Here is a 22,658-nt window from a genome sequence, read left to right as displayed (position 1 = left end):
TTTTTCTTGCTTCAATTACATCTATTGTCAGCCACCAATTTCCATCAAGTTTTGTTAATTTCTTTATATTTTGCTCTTATAAATCTCACACGATAAAACATTGCTGTTACTAGCAAAAGAGCTTACTACCCCGAAATTCTAATAAGGCACTCATCATAACCACGAAAAAGGACACGCGGGCAGAGCAACAGCAAATACAGTACATATAAAGCCTTATCATACAAAATATATCACAGAAAAAGATACTCACCCAAGCCAACCAGGGAATAACTGGGAGTTGGAGAGAACACTTGAGCTGCAAAGTCTTCAAATGTCACCACTTCTCTATGGTTCTGGATTATTGCTTCAAGGTACAGAGCTCTTTCCTCATAACTGGTGGAGTCAAGTTAAGGATACATCAAGAGACTATGAAGTCAGCAGTAAAAGTTACAATGTACTGGGCAAAGTCAAACTAGACACTAAACAAGTCATGGACCAACAAAGCAAAGTGAGAAAATGCGTAACAGCTATTTCAAAAAACGTAGTATTTTTACTTCATCTTTTCCAGTGACATGTTTGATCTGTAGGAAACAGAGCATACTATAAAAGCTTAGCCTTTTCTGAAAACTTGGCACTGAAAAAAAAACCTAGTTTTTGAAAATCCATTACCAAAACCCAAAAAATTCACTATAATTTAACCCTTTGAGTGCCAAGTAAATTTATAAAAATAGGTGTGAAAATTGCCAAGCAAACAATGTTATTCATCATAATGACCGGTGATGTTTACCTTATACAGGAAAGCAATCTTTTACACAACATTTTTTATTTGAATTTATATAACAAATGTGAGCGACGCTGGCATTATTAGTGGATATTTGAACATCTCTCACAAAGATGTAGGCACTCAAAGGGTTAAATGAGTAGATCGAAATGAGTCATGTAGAAACATACAGCTGGCTTACATTAACCCACGCATGCTTGTGATGGTTCTTTACTGACCAGAAAGGTGTTTTTCAGCTTTTGTGTAGAAAATTTTCTTTTCATTTATATATTCACTGTATGTGGAGCTGGCACAGGATACTTTGTATACTGACCTTCCAAGTCTTGATGTATTCATATGTCACATTTTATAGATACATAGCAATTTGAAAGCAGAACCTAAGCAATTCCTTTCTTTTAATTTTGGAAGATGATTAGGGTAGGGGGCATGTGGCATTTATTTCTTTTTTATTGCAGGTGAGTTTTAGGGGGTATTCAATGTCGGGCACTGTATCTGAAAGCAGCATTGAAGGCGGAATTCGACAAAACAGATCTGACTACGCCAATTGGAATTGTTTTGTCGAAAGCGGCCGTGGATTGTTGAATTCACGGACATTTTTCGTCAATCCATGGCCGGTTTCATCGACACGCCCCCTTTTTAATAGGTGGCAGTCCGAACATTCAACTGTCAAATATCTGTCGAGCTGGGTGAATATGTCCCGGGATTCCGATTGTCGGGATGTTCCGACAGTCGGAATCCTGGATTGAATACCTCCCTTAATATCTGAAGAAAATCAATATACTTGCATCCTTGAAACATTTTGTACTGTAAGAATTAGGCGGAAGCCGGGAGATTTTATATCATGGGACAGGACTAGTGAGTGGACAGGTTCCAATGCAACCCAAAATGCAATATGATGCTATTAGGACATACCAGGAGACTGTGCAGAGAAATGTGATATGCAACCACATATCTGAATAAGCATAACGTAACTTGGCATGGGAAATGCCGCAGCTTCTGTATTATAGCACTTTGTATTCAGTCACACAAAGGTATACAAGTACTGAATTCAGTGCAGTTTTCTGGTGCGTCAGATCTTATTGTATTGCGACTAAGACGCGTTTTTCGGCAACTAAAAAATGTCCTGTGAATTGAGGGTTGTTTGATGTAACTACAGCAATGTTGTAGGAGGACACATCTGTAAGTGATAAATGAATGTTGCACACTGGAACATAACCATAAGTCGCTTTTATAACAAAAACTAATCTGACCGGTATACATTGTAAATCAAACATTAACTGCATTGTTCTGAACAATAAACCAATTGTAAATGCTGAGCCTGCAACACTGTCTCCCGTTAATTTAGTCACAGAAAAAAAAATTACCTAAGTACCGCTGTGGTCATTATTGGCTGAACTCCTAGAGACTCCCAGCTAATGAATACGCTTCCAAACTTCCTTGGAGAGGAGACAAGGCGATATGCTATTCTAAGGGGAACGAATGATGCCATTCACCACTCATTACAAGCATGCTTATTCTGCACAGTGCTTGGCTGTTGCCAGGACTCCACGCTGCACACTGCCTCAGCAAGCCTCTGATCCTGTTAACAGCAGGATACAAGGCCTGAGTGGCCGTCTGGCGGGCAAGCACTCTGACACTAAGCTGGCACGTGCTGGAGCAGCAGGAGTAGGCTACTGCGTGACAAATTAATGAAAGAGCTGAGCTAAACTTATGTCAGGCTGCCACCTGAGCCTTAAGACCTCTGCGGGCCTGCCATCTTCCTACAATTCACTGGTCACTCATTTAATCTGCAGTCTGCTCCAGGGTCCAGTTTAAAGAAGATGCATTCAGCCTTTTCATACACTGCTTAATAATACCCCGCTGTTTAATGAACAGTGCTGACAGTCTCGCACAGGAAAACTACTAATAGGTCTTATTTGTCAATATTTTCTTTACCCCTGTTAAAAGTGGGGATATAGGTTTTCCACAGCATGGCCCCAAAATGAAGGATCGTACTGTACACTGCTCATGCAAATCTCCAGTTGTCTGCAGTAACTTGTGAGCTGTCCGTGGTGCTGAGCCCTGCTGAATAATGAGGTCACAAAGAGCTATATACAAGTGCAATCTACTATGAAGATCTTCTACAAACAGAACACCACAATAAAGAACCTCATAAACGTGATTTAGGTATTAGCCAACAATAAAAGGAAAAAAAACTTATTTAAATATTTATTGTATTTATGTGTATTAGGAACAGCGATTCTATGGTGACATGGCTCCAGGGGTTCAGCTAGTCAGGTTAAAAAGAGAGGCACACTCCAGAACATTATCAATGCACATCTTTCAGATAGAACAATGGAGTTATACAAAACAAATGTTTCTTTCATAAGCTGCTTAAGCTAAATATTGTTTCAATCCTCCTTAGCATCTGCCACTCAAAGATGTTGTTTAAAGAAAGAAAAAAATGCCTCGACAGCATCATTTATCAATGGGGGTTAGTGGAGCAGAGTGACTGAAACTGGGCTATTTGAGGGGGGGGGGGGGGGCGACACTTTTATGCTAGCTACTCATTCATCTGTGCGCAATCAAAGGAATTCTAAGATACCCTGTTTCTGTCTCAACAACAATAAACTGAATTAAAAGGTTTCCTCAGTTTAAAAAGGTTTTTAAATAGGAGAAAAGCTGCTGTATTTATTTTAACGTCATTATTTTCTCCGCCAATTTACAGAGGAGAGCAAGACATTAAAATTCTGCTTTTGTGTTGCTTACTTTTATTAAAATAATTTACATGTGAAAATGGAATATTCTCCAACACATCAGAACATAATGATGACAGGGGGATAGATGGCTGAAGAAAGAAAGAAAGAAAAAAAAAACATTAATCGCAAGATGCTAATTTATTCTAATACACACCTGTTAGATGCTGTAGACAACAGCCAACAACAAGGGTAGGTAAAAAATAAAAGAATTACATTATTTTGTCTTATTGGAAGCTAAACAATTATTAGCAGGCACGGAACGCATATAACAAAGCTCCACTCCAATTTTCAAAGGGCCAGAGTTTAAAAGGAAAATGAATGAAGATTATTATGCACCTGACATTCCAATAATTTATACATGCAGCTCTAGAACAGTGCTGGTTTGCAAAAGAGCTCCTGCCTTTGCCTCAAATTGGAGTTTGATCTACAGTATTACCATGGAAGAATAGAAAATGAAAGCAAATATTAAAAAGTACATTTGCTAATTTACAAATGCAAACTGGAGAAGTCTATAAAGATAAATTTTACTGCCCAGATTGAAAAAAAAAATCCTGATATTTACAATGGTGGGTAATGTAAGGGGAAACAATTGCCCTTTACACACATCACTTCCTGAGAAACAAGCTGTGGCAGTTACTTGATACCCTGTTTGGCTCCTTCATCAAAACTGAATCTTAACCTTATATTGGAAGTCATTTTGAAATGAGATGTGATGCATAAAATAGCGCAATATGATTATCTGAGCAGCCATTTTGCAAATATCTGATTTGGGACCAAACTGCACACTTATTTATTACCAGTTATTTATAAGCACACACATATTCCGCAGCGCTTTACAGAGAATAGTTGAACATTCACATCAGCCCCTGCCTCGGTGGAGCTTACAATCTATATTCCCTACCACATGTATACGCACACACATTCGTTCTAGGGTTCATTTTATTAGGAGCCAATCAACCTGCCAGGAAATTTTTGGAATGTGAGAGGAAACTGGAGTACCCGGAGGAAACCCACGCAAACATGGGGATAATATACAAACTCCGCACACTTAGGGCCATGGTGGGAATAGCACCCGTAATCTTGGCGCTGTGAGGCAGTAATGCTAACCATTACACCCTCCGTGCACATGCCAGTAAAAGTAAACATTGGCTATATTAACTAAGCCACTAGCCTATTAGACCAGATAATTTTTTTGTCAAAAATGGACTCGCGATCAGGGCAAAACACATGGAATCGGGTATAAATTCCTGACCATATGTTTTTGCCCTTCCGATGGTTGCTTATAAGGTACTGTATTACACTTTGCATGCCTCCGGTACACGCAAAACATAATACCAGATAACTGTGGGTACCGGGGCTAAGGGACGCTGTGAAGCGCCTTTGCATAAAGGGCAGTGCCCTTAATGTCATACAAGTTAAATATAATCTTCCATCAGCAGCTGGACAACCCCTCACTACCTGCTGCTGGGCAGCCTGATTTTGCCAATACGTAATGCTGCTTTCAGACCGCAAAACTGGCTTTGACCAGGTATTTTAAAACTTTTCTAAAAACGGGTCTGCCAGCTAAAACCCCTTTCACACCGCATGTCCTTAAACGGTATTTCAATGCAGTTTTTGTTCCTTCACAACACTGAACCCGTTTTAACCCATAGAAAACAGTGGATGAAAAAACGGGTCTGAAATGGGTAGAACCCTGCTTTATTACCGTTTAGAAATACCAGTTCAATAGTGCAGTTTCAGACTGCACAAATTACAGTTTTAAAGCGGTAAAAAAAACGGCAAAATAACGGGCAAAAAGTGCGGTCTGAAAGGGGCATAAGTCTCAGGCTGTTGCTTTATGTTTTAGTATTTAATTTAATCATGCTACTGCCCCCATCAGCATCAGAAAGTCACTGCCTCTTGCAAGATCCGTACTCCCATGTCCTGTAATATTGTGCTGCTGTAGGGATCCCAAACACATTGATGGCTACACCAACTTACACAAATGAGAGCTTAAGAATATACTGGAGATAAAGTATATCATCTCTGATCATGACGAAATTCTCCTTACAAAAAAAAACAAAAACGCAAAGCAAAGATTAACACATTAGGTCCTAAAATATTTATTGTTGGGCACCAATTGCAGTATTACATGAGTCATGATAATGAATCATATATTCATTTATTCATGACCCGTGTTATCAAAAGACCAAAATCAGGTCTGAAATACAATACCCTATCGGAAGGTGATGTTGCATGGCGGTAATGCCCAGGAAAGATTTGGGGACTTTTTGCAGCAACAGAGAAAAATGAGAAAGTCACGCCATAGTAACTATACAACTTGACAGCTGCTTCAACAAGTAAAATGCAATCTTATAGAAAAATAGGGACAATGTATAATAACAATCATTGGACAGGTTTGTACATTTTATACTATACTGAAAAGTTGTCTAAAGGTATTGGAATCCCTGGAACTGTGGAGAACAAAGCTATAATATGGGAGTTTGGGAAAGACATGCAGACATTTCAAAGGCCAAAAAACCTCAATGTGTACCATAAAGAGACTCAAAACATATGTACCGGTAAGTGTTCAATAAGAATTGCTGTTCCTTTATCCATCATAAGGGTGGCTAATCCTAAAAAAAAGAAATATAGTAAAGGGGAGGAAAAAGTTTGGAGTACAGAATAGATTGTATATTGCACAGATTTAATAAATAAAAAAATAAAAATAATATTTATTAAATCTGTGCAATATTCAAACTAACCTGCGCTCCAACCTTTTTCCTCACCATGTACCTATACTATCGGACAGTAATCTGTTTAGTAGGACATAACATGCAGTACTAGGACAATAGAGATAAAATAGGCAATAAAGTAGGCATAACAAACTCAGGGGGCTATCAATCCTGGCAAATTTTACACCAGGTGCCTGTTTGCCTGTTTTTTGGGCAATTTCGACTTGCCCTTTTCAATTCTAATGCGGATTTTTCACCTGGGCGAAAAATCCAGCATCGGAAAAAAACGCGTGAATCTGTGAAATTGCTGCAAATTCAAGTATTTTGGCGAATTCGCTGTCGTATTTTAAGTTTTTGCCCATTCCGATTTGCCCCAAAAAAGTGAAACGGCATAGATGAAAATGGACTAAAAAACAGGCATTGAATACTAATGGACGAATTATTGCCATTTTTTCACCTGGCCAGGAAATTCACCCGGGATTGAATACCCCCTTAATGTGCTTAGATACCCCCAAGTGATGTGCATATCGATACTGTAATGGTACATTTACTTACCCCCCACAGTACTTGCTGCACCTACTTTAATATTTATGCTTGGCTACAGGGAACTGCTTTATTGTTAATACAAAGAACACACTTGGGGCCATGATATGACAGAAGTAGGATTTTGACACCTGTGAAGCTCATTGGAGACACTTAGCATTGATAATGGAGACTCAATGTGATGCGATAATTTACCAAGGCTAACTCACTTGCCCGGCCTATCCTATTAGCCTCGATGCTGCTAATACAAGGTTGAGTATCCCAAATCATTCCAAAAACCATCCATTCCAGAAAGTGCAAAAAATTTTTTTTTTGCTAAAAACCTACTTGGGACATCTGTAACAGCACTACTGAGGACATGATATGTAAGTGGCACTAAATATCTGCAAGAAAATGATCGATTGGCATTCAAATTCAGTATCTGAGATAGTACACAAACTTTGTTTCATGTTTTGAAACCTTGTTTTATGCACAAATAAAATATACTTGTATGTGTTTGATGTGTTTATACAACATAAATGCAAGATACCTCAAGATACTGTACATCATTCTGAAATACGGAATAATCCGTTATCCAAAATTCTGGTCCGGAGCATTTTGGATAAGGGATACTCAACCTGTATCTGTAAGAAAAAAAAAAAAAAAACACAGAACAAAAGGGGAAAAAAGCACAACAAATTAAATAACCTCTCTGAAATGGACTGCACTTCTTCATTCAATCATGTAAAGAGCAGACAAACACAAAAAGAGGGAACGCTAAAAGAATAGAGCATCTTCAAGATGTATTTGATAAAAATGTAAACACTATCTAAATGCAAATACAAAATGACAATAATAAGGAAATTGATATATATACAACAATTATTTGAATGTAGTCACTGGCAGTGTATCAGAAATACACTGATTACAGGAAGTAATTTTGAAATGTTGGAAACCCCCCCCCCCCATACAAGTCTCTACAAATATTAGTTTGCCAAAATAGGCCTGGGGGTATATATACTAAAAGTTGATTTTCAGTCCATTTTGAGGTGATTTGTTGGTGCATTGGACAACCGGGTGTTTACTAAAGGCAAAACGGACATAAAATCTAATTAAAAACACCAGAAATTTGACTTCACACAAAAAAGAACTTGAAGTAGACCATCTGTACTTTCCTAAAGACATCAATAGAAAAAATGTATTTACTAACAGTCGATTTGAAAAATACAGCTTCAATGGAACCAAAAAATCACCATTTTTAAAAGAACCATCAGACACCGTTCTTTTTTAATTCAAGTGTAATTGTCTAAAACCTAAATATGATGGAAAAAACATGTAAGAGAAGCATGTGGGGAACTCTTATATTGCTTTTAACCCCTTCCTGACATTTGACGTATATATACGTCATGGCCGGGATGTACTTCCCGACACATGACGTATATATACGTCATGACTTCAAAGTGCCACTGCGTCTCGAGACGCAGTGACAGAGGGACGAGGTCTGCTGTCCCTGACAGCAGACATGTCCCTGCATGCCCAGGGGGGGCGGCGATGCCGCCCCCCCGTCGGCGATCGCTGTGATTGGCTGTTCAATGTGAACAGCCATTCGCAGCGTTTTCCTGTGTTACCGGCGAATCAGACGCTCGGTAACACAGGTGTCAATCACCGCCGGGTGTGAGGGGGCATGAGGGGGTCATCGGTGACGACGACACCTCACCCCACCTGCCCCCAAGGCTGTGATTGGTCCGTCAGACCGACGGACCAATCACAGCCAAGGCGCGCCATTTAAACTAACGGTGACTGCGCTGCAGACGCCATTCCGGTCTGGAATTGCGTGCAGAGCGGTCACCGGCCACTCTGTCGTGATATACATACCTGAACCTTGCCTGATACTTACCTGATCACCGCTGGTAGCGTGCTGCCAGCAGTTGGATGCTTCCTGGATCTTGTGACTTCCTGTGTCCTGCTGCTGCAGTGAGTCACAGATCGTGAGAGATAGTGACAGAGAGTGATAGAGAGTGATAGAGAGTGCTATATTTTGTGTCTGCTGCACCCCTTTTGTGCTGATCAGTATATCTGTGCTGATCAGCAACTTTTTGGGTTTTTTTTTTTATATATACCAAAGGTTGTGCTGCCTGTGCAACTGACTGCTGCCCCCCCTTTTGTGCTGATCAGTTTAAATTAATTAACTGATCAGCAACTTTTTGGGGGTCCAGGGTTTTTTTTTTATATATACCCTGTCAGGTTGCACCCACAGTTGTCTGCCTGCTGCCCCTCACTGCTAATCAGTGTCGCATCACTGCATCACTGATCTGCAGTTTTTTTTTTTGGGGGGGGGGGGGATTGCAGTGGGGTTTTGTTTTTACACCCACGTTGCTTTTGTGGGTGCTTTTGTGGGTGTCCTGTGGCCGCTGATCAGTGACGTACATCACTGAACAGCATTTTTGGCACAGGGTTGATATCATTTTTTTTCTGCAGTTTTTTTAAATTGTTTTTTTTTTTGGAGAGTGCTGTGGTATTTTTTTTTTTAAATTGTTTTTACACCTGTTGCCTTTGAGCGCTGTTCAGTGACAGACGTTACTGACCAACATCTGTGCTCAATTTTTGGCGCAGGACCTTTTTTTTTTTTTTTTTAACCCCTTCAATTTTTTTTTTTTTATTGGGATCAAATTCCTGTATAAAGTATTTTTTTTTCTGCACTACATACACACTACACACTACATACCCCCCGTGTTGAAATAAAGTTTGTACCCCCCCAACACTATACACGTGTTGATACATTACACTTACAGAAACACAAAAATAAAAATGGCATCCCAAATGTCATCCCAGTCATCCAGAAGAATGTATTCAGCGGAGGAGGCATATGCCATGCTTGCCTCTGACTCTGACACAGCCAGTGATGCAAGCGGGGAATTTGAAGGATTCGTCTTAAGCTCCTCTTCCTCCTCTAGTGATGAGGGACCCCCTCAAAGACGCCCCCGTAGAGCAGCTGAGACCCCCCCCCCCAAATGATTGATCCCGTATGGACCCCACCACCAGACAATTTTGAGCCCCAGGTTCCTGAGTTTTTGGCCATCCCAGGAATCCAATTTGATTCAACAGGTCTCAGAGAAATTGACTTTTTCAAATTATTTTTCTCTGATGATTTTATAAATTTAATGGTGGACCAAAGTAATTTATATGCCCAGCAGTTTATTGCTCAAAACCCCACGTCATCATTTGCTAGGTGGACCCCTGTAGATGCAGTAGAGATGATGACGTTTTGGGGTCTGGTGTTACATATGGGCATAGTAAAAAAGCCAGAAATTAGGCAATATTGGAGTACAGATGTTCTGTACAGCACCCCACTTTACCGTATGGCCATGACTCGGACTCGTTTTGAGATAATCCTTAAATTTTTACATTACACCGATAATGCACAGTGCCCACCCAGAGATGATCCCACCTTTGACCGGCTATTCAAAGTCAGGCCGGTCATTGATCATTTCAGTGCCAAATTTGCAGAGATGTACATCCCTGAAAAATTTATTTGTATTGACGAGTCCCTTATACATTTTAAAGGAAGGGTTAAATTCCGCCAGTACCTTCCCAGTAAGAGGGCAAGGTATGGCATAAAAATGTATAAACTGTGTGAAAGCACCTCAGGGTACACCCACAGGTTTAGGGTATATGAAGGGAAGGATTCAAGAATTGAACCACCAGAATGCCCCCCCTCCCTCGTAGGTGTTAGTGGAAAAATTGTCTGGGATTTAGTGCACCCCTTCCTGGATAAAGGTTATCACCTCTATGTGGATAACTTTTACACTAGCATCCCCCTGTTTAAGGCCCTTGGTTCAAGAGGTACAGCAGCTTGCGGTACTGTGCGCAAGAACCAAAGAGGCCTCCCAAAAACGCACATTGCCCAAGTACTGAGAAGGGGTGAAAGCAGGGCACAATCCACCGAAAATATGTTGTTGGTCAAATATAAGGACAAGAGGGATGTCCTTATACTGACAACAATTCATGGAGACAGTACCACCTCCATCCCTGTACGAGGTACCAGTACCCACACCTCAAAACCTAATTGTATCCTAGATTACAATAAGTACATGGGCGGAGTGGATCTTTCAGATCAGGTACTGAAGCCGTACAGTCCCCTGCGGAAAACAAAAATCTGGTACAAGAAGCTGGCCGTGTATATCATCCAGATGGCACTGTATAACGCTTACGTGCTATTCCATTCTACCAGCCAGAGGGGGACATTTATGCACTTTCAAGAGGAAGTCATAAAGGGCCTAATATTTGGGAACCAGCAGGCAGAGGGCCCCAGTACTTCTAGTACTGGCCCCCGTATTGTACCAGGGCAGCATTTTCCTAACGAAATCCCCTCCACTGCAAGAAAGGGCAGGACACAAAAAAGGTGCAAAGTTTGCTATAAAAAGGGAATAAGAAAGGATACTATTTTCCACTGTGAAACTTGCCCCGACAAACCCGGCCTATGTATAAAGGAGTGTTTTAAAATATACCACACATCTATGGATTATTAGGTTCATCATTTCACCGTGCTTCGGGGGTCTTGCTAATGCCACATAGCACCCACCATTCATTCCACCAGAATCTGAGCTGCAAAATCCAAAAATCACTCCTTCCCTTCTGAGTCCTGCCATGCACCCAACTGGTATTTTTTGGTCACATATGAGGCATTGCCATACTCGGGAGAAATTGGGGCACAGATTTTGGGGTGCTTTGTCTCCTTCATTCCTTGTGAAAATGAAAAATTTGGAGCCAGAACTGCATTTTTGTGTAAAAAATGTAATTTTTCATTTGCACAGCCCAGTTGTATCAAAATTGGTGAAACCCCTAGGGGTTTGAAATGTACACTATACCCCTAGATGAATTCCCTGAGGGGTGTAGTTTGCAAAATGGGGTCACTTGTGGGGGGGTTCCACTGTATTGGTGCTTCGGGGGTCTTGCTAATGCGACATAGCACCCACCAACATTCCACCAGAATCTGTGCTGCAAAATCCAAATATCACTCCTTCCCTTCTGAGTCCTGCCATTTTTTGGTCACACATGAGGCATTGTCGTACTCGGGAGAAATTGGGGCACAGATTTTGGGGTGCTTTGTCTCCTTCATTCCTTGTGAAAATGAAAAATTTTGAGCCAGAACTGTATTTTTGTGTAAAAAATGTAATTTTTCATTTGCACAGCCCAGTTGTATCAAAATTGGTGAAACCCCTGGGGGTTTGAAATGTACACTATACCCCTAGATGAATTCCCTGAGGGGTGTAGTTTGCAAAATGGGGTCACTTGTGGGGGGGTTCCACTGTATTGGTGCTTCGGGGGTCTTGCTAATGCGACATAGCACCCACCAACATTCCACCAGAATCTGAGCTGCAAAATCCAAAAATCACTCCTTCCCTTCTGAGTCCTGCCATGCACCCAAATGGTATTTTTTGGTCACATGTGAGGCATTGCCGTACTCGGGAGAAATTGGGGCACAGATTTTGGGGTGCTTTGTCTCCTTCACTCCTTGTGAAAATGACAAATTTGGAGCCAGAACTGCATTTTTGTGTAAAAAATGTAATTTTTCATTTGCACAGCCCAGTTGTATCAAAATTGGTGAAACCCCTGGGGGTTTGAAATGTACACTATACCCCTAGATGAATTCCCTGAGGGGTGTAGTTTGCAAAATGGGGTCACTTGTGGGGGGGTTCCACTGTATTGGTGCTTCGGGGGTCTTGCTAATGCGACATAGCACCCACCAACATTCCACCAGAATCTGAGCTGCAAAATCCAAAAATCACTCCTTCCCTTCTGAGTCCTGCCATGCACCCAAATGGTATTTTTTGGTCACATATGAGGCATTGCCGTACTCGGGAGAAATTGGGGCACAGATTTTGGGGTGCTTTGTCTCCTTCATTCCTTGTGAAAATGACAAATTTGGAGCCAGAACTGCATTTTTGTGTAAAAAATGTAATTTTTCATTTGCACAGCCCAGTTGTATCAAAATTGGTGAAACCCCTGGGGGTTTGAAATGTACACTATACCCCTAGATGAATTCCCTGAGGGGTGTAGTTTGCAAAATGGGGTCACTTGTGGGGGGGGTTCCACTGTATTGGTGCTTCGGGGGTCTTGCTAATGCGACATAGCACCCACCAACATTCCACCAGAATCTGAGCTGCAAAATCCAAAAATCACTCCTTCCCTTCTGAGTCCTGCCATGCACCCAAATGGTATTTTTTGGTCACATGTGAGGCATTGCCGTACTCGGGAGAAATTGGGGCACAGATTTTGGGGTGCTTTGTCTCCTTCATTCCTTGTGAAAATGAAAAATTTGGAGCCAGAACTGCATTTTTGTGTAAAAAAAATAATTTTTCATTTTCACTGCCCAGTTGTACCACAATTGGTGAAACCCCTGGGGGTTTGAAATGTACACTATACCCCTAGATGAATTCCCTGAGGGGTGTAGTTTGCAAAATGGGGTCACTTGTGGGGGGGTTCCTAACTTTTAGCATCTTATGGTGCCTAGAAACCTACATGGTGCCTAAAAAATAATCTCATAAAAAGGAGGCTCCAAAATCAAGTAGGTGCTCCTTCTATTATGAAGCCTGTGGTTTGGTCAACGTGCACACTAGGGCCACATATAGGATATTTATAAAAAACAAAAGAATTGGGGGAATCAATTTTTAGTCACATTTCTCTAGTAAAATCTACTGTGTTCCTTAGAAAAATGTATTAAAATTGCAAATCTGCAAAAAAAATGAAATTTTGAAATTTCACCTACACTTTGTTTTAATTCCTGTGAAACACCTAAAGGGTTAACAAACTTCCAAAATGCTGTTTTGAATACTGTGAGGGGTGCAGTTTTTGAAATTGCATCATTTATGGGGGTGTCTCACATACAAGTCCCTCAAAGTCACATCAGAACTGAACTGGTCCCTAAAAAAATCAGTGTTTGAAATTTTCTTGAAAATTTGAGAATTTGCTATTCATATTTTAAGCCTCCTAGTGTCCAAAAAAATTAAAAGGATGTTGAAATAATGATGGAAACATAAAGTAGACATATGGTCTATGTTAGTTATTAACTATTTTGAGTGGTATGATTATTTGTCTCACAAGCAGAAAATTTAACATTTTGAAAATTGCTAAATTTTCCATTTTTTTACGACATTTTGGTATTTTTCACAAAAAAACACAGACTGTATCGACCCAAATTTACCACTAACTTGAAGTACAATGTGTCACGAGAAAACAATCTCAAAATCACTGGGATAAGTAAAAGCAAAAAAAAGTTATCCCCACTTAAGTGATACCTGTCAGATTTGAAAAAAAGGGCTCTGTCAGGAAGGCAAAAACAGGCTGCGGAGGGAAGGGGTTAAAGGCACAAGAAAACATGAATATGTAAATGAACCCATGAATTAAGGTGTTTGTAGGTAATACGATGCATGTGACTTGTTTCAGCCAATCGGGATGCTTTTGTATTATTTTGTCATTGTTTGAGTCAATTATAGTTTCTATTGAGGGTAAAGAACACATTACGAACTTCAATTGGAAATCATCTCCTAAATTTACTTTCTGAAATAGAAACACTATAGTTGATTTAGTGGGGGTGTTGCTTCTATTCTGGTCAATTTTAAAAGAACCTAAAATATAATTTAAGTACAAATAGCCCCTTAAGTTTTCACTATTTAGGACACTGGAAAATAAATTGGTTTCCAATGACACAATGTTGCTGATCACTTCTCTGGCACAAGAAAATACCACAAATTGGCATGCATGATGTCACTTTAAAAGTAATGAAACAAAGACCTAGAATCCTTCCAAAACCGAAAAATAGATGCAAATTCAGGGCAATGTAGTCAGTCGGCCATATTTGACTTTATAAACTTTAAAATCCATAAATAAAAAAAAAATGCAATACAGGGGACAAGACTTTGGTGTTACAAAATGAACTGAACACACCTGATAAATGCACACTAGCGTATCGTCCTGATTCTGGTTGAGCACCTCTAGAGCTAGAAGGAAAAAAAGACTAAGGAGGCCAACGAGCAATCAATTGCTGAATGGATCCATTTTCTCATTTTGTCTGAAAAGCCTCCTATAAAGCTGAAGCCACTTTCCCCATCGCCGTGCGTGCTTTCTGTGCGAATTCTCCAGCCTGTAACACACATTACCAGTGCATGCAGCTGGCCAGCTGTGTCTGCCATAGCAGTTTTCAAATCAGGACTTCAGGGTCAACAGCACAAAATGCAATATAAATAACAGGGGAACAGGCAAGGGAAACTCAATAATCAATTACCGGATATTCAGTAAAAGAAGAGCAAACCTTTTAAATGATGGATCAAACAGGAAGGTAGTATATTCATTATACTATATAATATTCATTAGTGGACATTTAGAAGAGGCCTTTAGAGACATTAAAAGACTGTCGGTACATAAGCTTGATTCCAGAATGATATTGCTTTGCTCTTTATTTCCACACCTGTGTCCTATGAGGACAATATAATAAGCCATCTCAACTGAGCTCTGCGCACAAACATCATTAGTGATTACAAATACAAGACTGCAACTACACTACCTAAAAGCAAAGGGACCGCAATAATAGCTAACATTTGTTAACTTGCTATGTATTGCATGAACCTCAATTTTTTAAACACACCCTATGTCTGGGGTGAGGACAGAAAGCATAACATTATAAATGGCTGAGCACAGGTAGACTCTAATACAAAGAACAAGCAAAACCCCCTCTAGTGAGCACAGGTAGACCTAATCTAGGAAGCGCTCGTAGGTCCCCCCCCCCTATAGGGAGCACAGATACACTGTGCAATGACGCATGAGTGGACTTCCCCTTGGGAGCATGAGTAGACTCCCCTAGGAACACAGGTAGACTTTCCCTAGGAATCAAAGATAGATTGCTCAATGGAACACAAGTTAAATCCCCCTCTATGGTGCACAGGTAGACTGATCTACAAAATACAGACAGGATTCTATAATGATACAATTTTTCAATACTTTTTATAGTTCAAGAATAATATGCCCAATAGTACTGGAATTTACCTACCCAATATCTGTCCTGCAGAGGAATGTTATAATGGTCTGTAGACAAACCACCTGTTATGTGTGAACTGAAACTACGATACAAAAGAGAAGTGCACACTTGATTTACCAGTCAGTCTCAAATAATAATCTAGCATGGTTACTGTATAGTAACATGTCATTGCTCAAGACAAAATCCTTACGCTTACTGCCCCTTTAAGAAGACTAGCTATAGTTCTTAGAAATACACAGTGAGTTATTACTTTCAGATAAATCCAAATCCCTTGATGACTTCTGGTCTACTGAGAGCAGTGTAACAATGTGGGTGTCGTGTTTCATCAGTGTGGCCGATAGCCACGTTATGTAATTAGCTGCCTTGTTCTACAGGCAGAGCTATTGCCAAGGGAGGTATGTGTGAGGGAAGGCTGCATGTTACCAGGCAATGCAGTCCTCTGTGTGTTATTGCACTGTTAATCCCATTCATAATGACGGCAACATGTACGTATTTCGAGAAGTCTCTTAATCAGTTGTTGCTCTAAAGAGGGAAATGGCAAGTTAATTGATTCGTTGGGGACTTACTACTCGTCAATTGGTAGAACTATCTGACTCCTTTGTTACAGTAGTACTGCTGAATGACCAGCCGCAAAGATATAAGCAGAAAATCAAAATAAAAGCGTGATTTCAAAGATAGTTGAAGAGAAAAAACCTAACCCCATCGGGAGAATTCAATTGCCGGACGAAAATACCCCCCCTCCCAGCAGCTGCAAGGTTTTGTTATTCAACTACAGGACTGAAAATGAGAGTTATTTTTATTTTTCACGTACCTTCAGAGCAAGTATGATTTTCCCCAAAATTGTTATTTTTTTTTTTGGAAAAATCACCAGGATTTGCTCGGTGGCAAATAAACCCCCTCCCAACCAATTTTAATATTTATTTACTTGCACCACAGGGTTTTCAGTTTTGAAAAGCTGTAACTTTTTTTATTGTATACTGTAGGTATCGTAAGTGGGTATACCTGCAGTAATTCAAAATTGGGTGCGAGGTACACAAGGGTTTTTAATCCCACTAAACCTCACACACAATTGAATTCTGCCCTATGTCACTTGCTGTTGTTACATTGGTGTATATACGAAAGAAAGTACAGACAAAGTAGTGAGAATTCCAAACTGTGAGGCACAAACTGGATGAGGTGCGGTGTAGAATCAGTGATATACGCGATTGTTCCACATCCTCTTGTTCCGTGAAGAATCACTTATATCTCTGATTCTACGCAGCAACTCATCCAGTTTGCGCCTCACAGTTCGGAATTCCCACAACTTTGCATCTATGTTTTAGGTTATAGGTGATAACCAAGGGATAGTACATTAGAGGGGCAGCGGTGCACCGCTAGAGGTCATCTTCTTTAATCCTATATTGCAATATTTCTAACTACTCTACTTATAATATTCTAAGTAGAACAATATTATGAATAACGTTTTATTCTGAACAGATTGATATGGGTATAAAGCTTAATAAAACATCACACCACACAGAACAGGAGACACCTCTGTTGTCACCCCAACTCCACCTCTTCCACACAGAATAGGAGACACCTCTGTCATCACCTCGTCATACCCTGAACACAGAACAGGAATCAGTTCTTCAATAGTCCCCCCCCCCCTTCAAAACAACTCCTTTTCAACCTTATATATCTAGCTTCAATATTCCATGAACCACAAGATGTGTGACGTGTGTGACCCGGCAGTTCCCTTTCAACTGTACTGTTAGGCAGATTTTTGGCCAGATGTGCCCTTTGCAGATACAGCCACATTTGCACACAGAATATGGGCACGTTGCATATTTTAATCGCCTCTAGGCGACTTCTATGTATAGCAGTGTGAATAAGACACATTTTAAAGGAAAAGTCACACAAAAAAATGCTTGGCGCTAGAGACACACTAGAAGGGCTGTTTAGCATGCAAAATAACTAGGTGTACAGTATGTGGACACATCTGTACATAAGACTTCCTGTTATTACAAGAGATTTTGCTAAACTTAATAAAATTATATTTAACACGGACAGAAATTCACACCAGCGGTGTACAGCCAAATATACAGGATTTAATGGTCATTCTATACATTATTTCTTCCCTTAGCTATGCCAAGCAGAATGGCAAAGGACATATTCCAATGATACTGTATACTACTGGTAATAAAAAGCAGTACCAAATAAACTACACCATTATATATATATAATACTATATTTAGGCACCAAGATATAAGTGTTGGGCCTGTGAGGACCAATATTCTTTCCATTTCTGTGCAGAACTTACCATTATCATTGGGAAGCAGGCTTGTCCATACACTTTAGCAACAGAAAGTTGGAAGTGGCATGACTTGTAAAGGCCCCAAGCACCAAGTGAATGCTGGCATTCTGTTAAGACTTCATTTTTACAAAAGTACAAAAATGTTACAAAGTGCGAAATGGCCCAGAACACTTAATTTTAAACCATGTCCTGCACCTGCATCTTATTATTTAATTTTGCCTTCACTTAAAAACACTGCACATTTGCAGCTATTACAATAAACGCAATATTGGTATATTTCCAGTGTGCCTTTCTGGAGTGCGTGGACAAAATTACGATGTCTCAGAACGGCACAGGCAGCCGACCTGCACCTTCCCATTTAAAGCCTAATAACAGATTTGGAAGCTAACTAAGCATACATTGTGCAAAAATAAACGTGTACATGTAGTCACGTGAGTATTTAAGAGCATAGCATAAACACAGACGCAAGAGCCGCAAGACCACCAGCACTCTACAACCATGGTTTTGCACAGATTTGAATCCAGAAATTAAGGACTTAAGGAAGGTAGAAATGATTGAGATGCCAACTGTATGCGTAAGATCTCTATGCAAATCAAACATGCATTTAATGCAGAAACTGCTAAGAGGTCTTCTCTTTACTACTGTTCAAATGATATTTGACCATTATAACATTTTCATTCTTAATATAAGATAAAAAAAAGAAGAAAAAAAAAAAGAAAAGCAGTTGGCATCCAAATAAAGTTTGCAGTGATTTTGGAAAAGGAGAAAAATAATTTACCTAAAAGTGCAACAAAGCTCTAATCAAATATCAAAGTATGTGCAGAACTCAATGGAATTACACTAATGGGTCATGATGAGGGCAACTTTAATCTTGTTTCAATTACGATTCTTTGCAGGAGAACTAACTGTAAAAGGTACAAGATCCACACAACATAAATAATTGCATATTAGAGAGAAAATAAAAAATATATATATATATATATATATATATATATATACACACAGACTCACATATGCTGACCTTTACAATGTGCGTTTCTGGGGGCTGGGAGAACACTTGTTATAAAGGTGGGGTGCAGCAGATTTATTCCATTATTTATGTCACCATGCAAAGACAAGCAAAACCCCTATTTCCCTAAGAAAGTCAATATACATGAAAAGGATCATATAATCTATTTATTTGACAGAATAACAGTTATAATGCTCTAGAATTAAAGTACTATGTAAATTTACACTAAATGTAAATGATTCATGCATTATGTACTGTATACTATTTTTTTTTTAGGATAAAATAAAGCATCAGGCATTCTGATGACATCATAGAAAAGAGCGAGATACTGCCACTGAAGAGACAAACGTTGATATCCTCAGGTTTTAATGCCCGGGCTATTTAATTACAGACCCTCTTCCTTGCATGGTAAATTATCCGCTAATGTGTGATTAACCAGGGAATCGGGGATAAGCTCACAGAGCGAAGGTTTGACAGGTTTACAGCACCCATGCTCAGAGCATTTGATGCGGATATCTGGTCAAGCCTCTTTAAGTTGAATCAGAAATTGGCATTAATTGAATACTTCCGAGAGAATAATTAGTCTGCGCTAATTTACCGTAGCTACTTGACTCCAACCCTAAGTCAATAGTTGAGGATACAGTCGTACTGCCGACCCGACTTAGGTCGACAGTCAATAGGTTGACAGGCAACAAGGTCAACAGGGTTCTAGGTCGACATGGATGAAGGTCGACAGGTGTCTAGGTTGACATGGGGTTTTTCACTGTTTTTCGAGCTGACAGGCGGAATTTCATGCCCTACCATCCACTAGGGCATGGTGGGAGAATACTGTGTCCATGTCGACATTCGGGTAAAAAAAGTGAAAAAACCCATGTCTACCTCGTGACCTGTCGACCTAACCCATGTCGATTAACGCATTTGTCGACCTAGACACCTGTCGACCTAAGTCAGGTCGACAATACGATCCACACCCAATGGTTGGGGGTCTCAGAACTTCTTGTTGGGTCACTTCACTGACATTTATTTCGGGGTCCAAGGACAATGGCATTGTGATGCATGGGCTACCAGAACAATGGCACCTTGTGATTTGGGCTACCAAAACAATGGCACAATAACATCTGGGCTACCAGAATGGTGGCACAACATCATCTGTGCTACCAGAAAATTGGCACATGTGGCTGCAGTGACACTTTGGGACTCCGACTAAAGGTCCAGTGACACTTGGGTTAACAGAACAATGGCATGGTGATATTTTCAGTCCCAGGACAAGCATAGAAACATTCTCTGTCCCAGAACAATTGAAAGTGACATTTGTGGCACCTGAGGCTCAGAACAAAGCTAGGCACCACCACTTTGAACCGCTTAGTCCCTCTGAAATGATGGAGTACATAAGTATGAAACATTGCATTGCCCATAAAAAGCTGAGTTAGCGCTACCTATTTTTTGACAAAAACGAGAAAGTCTAAACCATAAGCAAACAGATAATTGTTCAGAGATTAGAACGGTTTCTTCTTGGTGAGGCTCATGTCCTATCTGTCAGGTCACATTAATAACAACACTAAAAAATAAATGGCAAATGTTGGTCTAGTGTAGCCCTGATATGACTTGGTTGTTTACAGATACATAAAGTTATATGTCCGGTTCTGGTTGACAGAGTCATTTCTCTAAGGTTGTGCATCATAAGCAGCACATTAGCGTGATAATGTTCATATTGTCTATACATGACACATTTGTTGTTCATCCAGCCTTCAATTTCTCCAGAGAAAATTGAAAATGTTCTGGATGAACTGGTTGACAGGAGTCATACGGAATAGCAATTACAACGTGCTGTCAGGATTGGTTAAGCCCAAACATCTACAGAGATGTTCAGAGCATTTTGTTTTATTTATAAGGGATATTAATGCAAACCGATTAACCCTGCCACTGCCAGGTAGCCTTTGTCTACTGACTAGAAGAATAGGAGTCATCACCAAGGTGTAGTAAACACGATATCGTTTTCTTCTTTCAATATGTTGGACTATTATAGTTAAGAAAACAATATTATAAAATATATGTAATTAAATGTATATTTTCTCTGTTTGTATGTATAATTGTATGTTATTTTCTCTGCAGTTGTCTTATTTTATTTTTGATGAATTAACAAAATGAAGAGCAGAACAACAAAGTCAAATGCATCCAATAACGGTTTCTCCTCCTACACTAGTAGTCCTACCAAAGTCCTGACAAGGATCCTTATGGTTCAAGTAAACTGTGCTGGCTTCAGTAATTTGTCCCTGGCTAACAGAAGATTTCTAGGTAGATGTCAATGGTGAATGGCCAGATTCTCTATCGCCAAATACTTAACGCATTTATTGAAATTTATCTAGGTCGTAACACAGAAATGACCATTAGAGGTGTCAGCAGCTAAGCGCATTCCCTACATATCTTGCGTTCATGGCATGAAAAACATAGTTCTATCAATAACGGTAACCAATGACCAGTAATAATGACTGGAAGAGGATTCAAGTGTTGTTGCAGAATGCCCCATGAGTGATTGTGCCGAATTCTGTAGTAAATTAGCTGAAAACTAAGAAAATACATGTCCAAATGTTTACATCCTAAAGGTTAATACATGGTGGTTTCTTCACCATCGCCTAATACAGTGGTTCTCAAACTCAGTCCTCAGAACACAGTTCATGTTTTCCCAGTCACGACAGGTGCACTCATTACGGACTGACACATTTTAAAAGATCTACAGGTGGAGCTAATTATTTAATTTGATTCTATGAGAACTGCAATACAGGAACTGTTTGGGGTCCTGAGGACCAACTTTGAGAACCTGTGGCCTAACATATGGCACCAGCGGGTTCTCAATCTCAAACCAGACATTTCCACAGCTAGTCATACTTAAAGGATTTCTGTCTGTGGAATCAGGTGGGATAATTATTGTCCAAGCAAAATAGATAAACTCACCAAGACATTTACAAAACATGACCCACTGGTGCTACTTGAGGACTAAAGTTGAAAAATCCTGTAATAACTATCTCAGCAGTGTCATGCTAGGGTTAGGTACTAGCGGGGAAGGGGGGGGGGGGGTTAGGTTGCTGCAAGGGAGGGTAAATGGGGGTAGAGGTTTAGGATACTTTGGAGACCATGCCAGGAATCTTTCTATCGAGATGTTGGGATTGGTTTTAAGATATTCCAGCTTTTTGGAAGCTGGCAGTCATATGTATCCCAAGAAAAAACAGCCTGTGTATTTTTTCATGGTATGTGACCAGTACATTTTTTTTACATTTAAATAATAGTAAAATATGATCAGTGATCCATGACATTTTTGAAAATGCACTGCATTTTTTATGTAAAAAAAAAAAAAAGTACAAATAAATTCTACATTTTCCAAGCTACCCATGTACAAAATACACTAAAAAAAATAAATAATCTGGTGTGCAAAAGCTGATTAGGGACAAGAGTAGAGAATTGCCAAGAAATCCTCCAACTTAGCCCCGAAGTCAGACTGTGAAATAAAGCAGGTTATTACAGTGTAAGAATCAAAGACCGAGTCACAGAACACCTGCTTCTCCGTCTCATATCTTCCCTGGCAGCTCTTAT

The 22,658-nt window shown here is 39.9% G+C and overlaps 1 protein-coding gene across 3 annotated transcripts in view; it reads right to left on the bottom strand.

The window, feature by feature from the left end:
• RALGAPA2 (Ral GTPase activating protein catalytic subunit alpha 2) overlaps positions 1–22,658 on the bottom strand; it is a 323,658-nt gene that overhangs the window by 39,332 nt on the left and 261,668 nt on the right. For all 3 annotated transcript variants that reach the window (XM_083175921.1, XM_083175922.1, XM_083175923.1), the window contains one exon: positions 251–372. In XM_083175921.1, coding sequence (XP_083032047.1) covers positions 251–372 — 122 coding nt within the window. The remainder of the gene's footprint in view (positions 1–250; positions 373–22,658) is intronic.

The sequence above is a fragment of the Crinia signifera genome, chromosome 3, assembly GCF_055691185.1.
Source record: "Crinia signifera chromosome 3, ASM5569118v1, whole genome shotgun sequence".
NCBI lineage: Eukaryota > Metazoa > Chordata > Amphibia > Anura > Myobatrachidae > Crinia > Crinia signifera.
The sequence above is the reverse complement of the archived record's forward strand: the minus strand, read 5'-3'. Positions and strand labels throughout refer to the sequence as shown.